General features: G+C 55.8%; 1 protein-coding gene across 1 annotated transcript; it reads right to left on the bottom strand.

The window, feature by feature from the left end:
• Positions 1-112: 112 nt before the first annotated feature.
• On the bottom strand, positions 113-2,684 carry FIBRA_07321 (uncharacterized protein; the record flags this gene model as incomplete). The annotated part of the gene is made up of 6 exons (XM_012329007.1): positions 113-284; positions 341-535; positions 596-837; positions 894-1,051; positions 1,101-1,273; positions 1,327-2,684. The coding sequence occupies 6 exons, from the start codon at positions 2,682-2,684 to the stop codon at positions 113-115; spliced, it is 2,298 nt and encodes a 765-aa protein (XP_012184397.1).
• Positions 2,685-2,816: the final 132 nt, after the last annotated feature.

The raw sequence follows: 2,816 nt of genomic DNA, 5'->3' as shown, positions 1-2,816 counted from the left end.
GAGGTGCATGTCCGTGGGCTCCCACTGCAGCTTGGTTGCGCCGTCCTCGTTTGTCAAATTCGTGCGACGCTTCATACCGTGGCAAACTAGGCCAATGTAATCGTAACACGGGTTAGACGAGGAATACGGTGAATGCGGCGGAAAAAAATACGCACGTCTTGGGATCAGCCGGTAGAGGATCCGACCAAAAGTATTGGTGGTCAAGGGCCTTTTCTGCGGTAATTCGCTCTCGCGGGTTGCAGGTGAGGAGCTTGTCCAGCAGGTCAACTGTCTCGGCCCCAATGCTACGGAGCAGCAAAATAGGTTAGCGACCTCATGCGAGTATGTGAGAATTACAGACTCTTCGTAAACAAGCCTCAACCGCCTGCTGTATGGCTTGAACCGTTTTACTCCCTCACATCCCGGCAAGGCGTCATACCCGGGCCAGGTCTGCTGCGAGGGCGAACCGCAAAGCTGCCATATCTTGTCTACCTGGTCCAGATCCGAAGATCCCGGAAGAATTGGCCTCCGCCAGAACATCTCCCCCAAGACGCAGCTGGGTCACACGTTAGTATATTGAACTTTCGCAACTTCACCAGCCCCGAAAAAAACGCACCCGATCCCCCACATGTCGACTTCTCCACCATACTGACGAGCGCCGAGCAGGAGTTCAGGCGGGCGATACCACCGTGTGACAACGCAGTTCGTATACTTGCGCTCCTTACCGCGAAAATCCTCCTTCACGTCAACGATGCTGGGATCATACGCCCGCGCGAGACCAAAGTCCGCAATCTTGAGCGACCCGGTGTTTGAGATGAGCAGATTCGCTGCCTTCATGTCACGGTGAAGGATATGATTCTAGCGGTAAAACTGGTCGGTCCTGTAGTGGAGCATGCGGCGCGCATCAAGCTTACCCGGTGCATGTACTCCGTGCCTTCCAATAGCTGTTTCATGTACAATTTGATCTGGCTTGGAGTCAGCTTCACCCGCTCGTTCTCGAGCAAGCCGGCGAGGTCGTGGTCCATGTACGGAAAGACCATGTACACCGACAACGGCGAGTCCTTACCCTTGCCTGCAAGGCGGCATCAGTACCGAACGCATCCAAAAAGCGATGAACACACTCTTCATCACGAACATATCCAAAATTTCAATGATGCAAGGATGCTGCAAAGCCTTGAGAATTTTGATTTCTCGCAAGGCTGTCACAGGCATTCCCTCCTTCTCATTATGCATCAGGATGCGTTTGAGTGCAACGGCATGGCCCTTCTCGCGGTGTATAGCTTTGTGAACCTCCCTGAGTAAAGTTAACAACGAATGCGTGAGGTCGAGGATTAGAGCCGGACATACCCAAATGTTCCTTCTCCCAGTTTGGTCAAGACATCATAGTCGTCATGCCGTCCACAGCCCATGAACATCCTACCGTACGCCTTGGCTTCCTCGTCCCGTGTCCTTACAACCACCTTCCGTTTCGGCCTCTGCACCACGGCCTTCACCTCACCAGGTTCTCTAAGATCGTCCTGCTTGGACGCATCGTCCTGCCTTACTTCCGCATCCTTCGCCGAAGCAGCCAACAATGGAAATGAGGGAGGTGAATGGGTGTTAAGAGGCGCAGGAGGTTTCTTGAGCGTTATTTTGATTGTAGCATGGTCAGTAGGCAGGACTCGGTCCTTACGTCCTTCCGGAGGCGGCGGGGGTGGCGGAGACTCGGGAGGGGATGGTGAAGTGTGCCCGGTGATCCCATTGTGAGGTGGCGAGTGCGGTGAGAGGGGCCGAGGGGTTTCTGCTCCTGGAGAAATTGGACGGTAGCTGTCCATCCCGCGACGGGAATAGTGCTGCGGCTCTGCGCGATCATCATATCGTAACCTATCTCGCCGCCAGTCGTCTCTGTCATCGTCGCGCGGCCGATGGTATCGGTCATCGTCGTGAACATACCTATCCGCCTCTCGTCCATGCTGACGTGACCAGTCGTCCCCACCATGGGCACGGTCATGTGGGCTGCGAGGGTGTTCTCTACTACGACTCCGCTTTCCCGAATCACTCCGACCATCATAGTAACTTTCCGAAAGTGTTGCGAGGTCCTCGGTTATTCTGCGCGGAGGTGGTAGGCGGTGTTTCTCTCTGGTGACAACGGGGGATAATGGCGAGCGAGAGCGGGGAGAAGAAGGTGAGCGAGACGACGCGCGATGCGGCTGGTCACGATGAGGGGAAACTGACGTCCGGGGCGGGTACTCCCACCGTTCCGGTGAGCCACGGTCGCCACCACGAGAGTGGTAGTAAGGAGCCGAAGGGTATTCGTGGTAATCCCATCTCAAACGAGAGCTATGCTCATACCGGCCCATGGATGGCTCCCAGCGATCCCCTCTCATTGAAACAGCTTGAGAATCGTGTCGTGACGGTCGTGGATGCATCCACCTCCGCTCGTCTTCTCTGTGTCTGTATTCCTCCTCTGACCTCACATAAGCCATCGGCGCACCTCTAGCCTTTTCATCCCCAACTGAAGATCCTCCCGGCTTATCATCACGATTTGTCGGTTTTCTTTTGAATGGGAACGGAACCTTCGTCTTCGGCGGAGTGGCTGGCCGCGCAGGCAGCGGCGACACGTCATCTAGCTCACCCTCCTCTGGGGAAGAGGTGGCCAGCCGCTTGGATGGTCTTGCATCGTCTGGAGATGTGGATGCAGAGCGTTTGGGGGGCGTCCTGGGCATGGCAGGACCCTCCGAGTCGTGGTGAGGAAAGAAAGAGCCGGCAGCGCCACTGCATGGGCGAGCGCCTACATAAATTTAAGCGGAGCTTCTTGTACCCTGATGAATATCTCCGCGCAAGCTGTTCTCCGACCC

Source organism: Fibroporia radiculosa, assembly GCF_000313525.1.
Source record: "Fibroporia radiculosa TFFH 294 genomic supercontigs, scaffold12541, whole genome shotgun sequence".
Lineage (NCBI taxonomy): Eukaryota > Fungi > Basidiomycota > Agaricomycetes > Polyporales > Fibroporiaceae > Fibroporia > Fibroporia radiculosa.
Note: the sequence above shows the minus strand (reverse complement) of the source record. Positions and strands in the feature narration are given on the sequence as shown.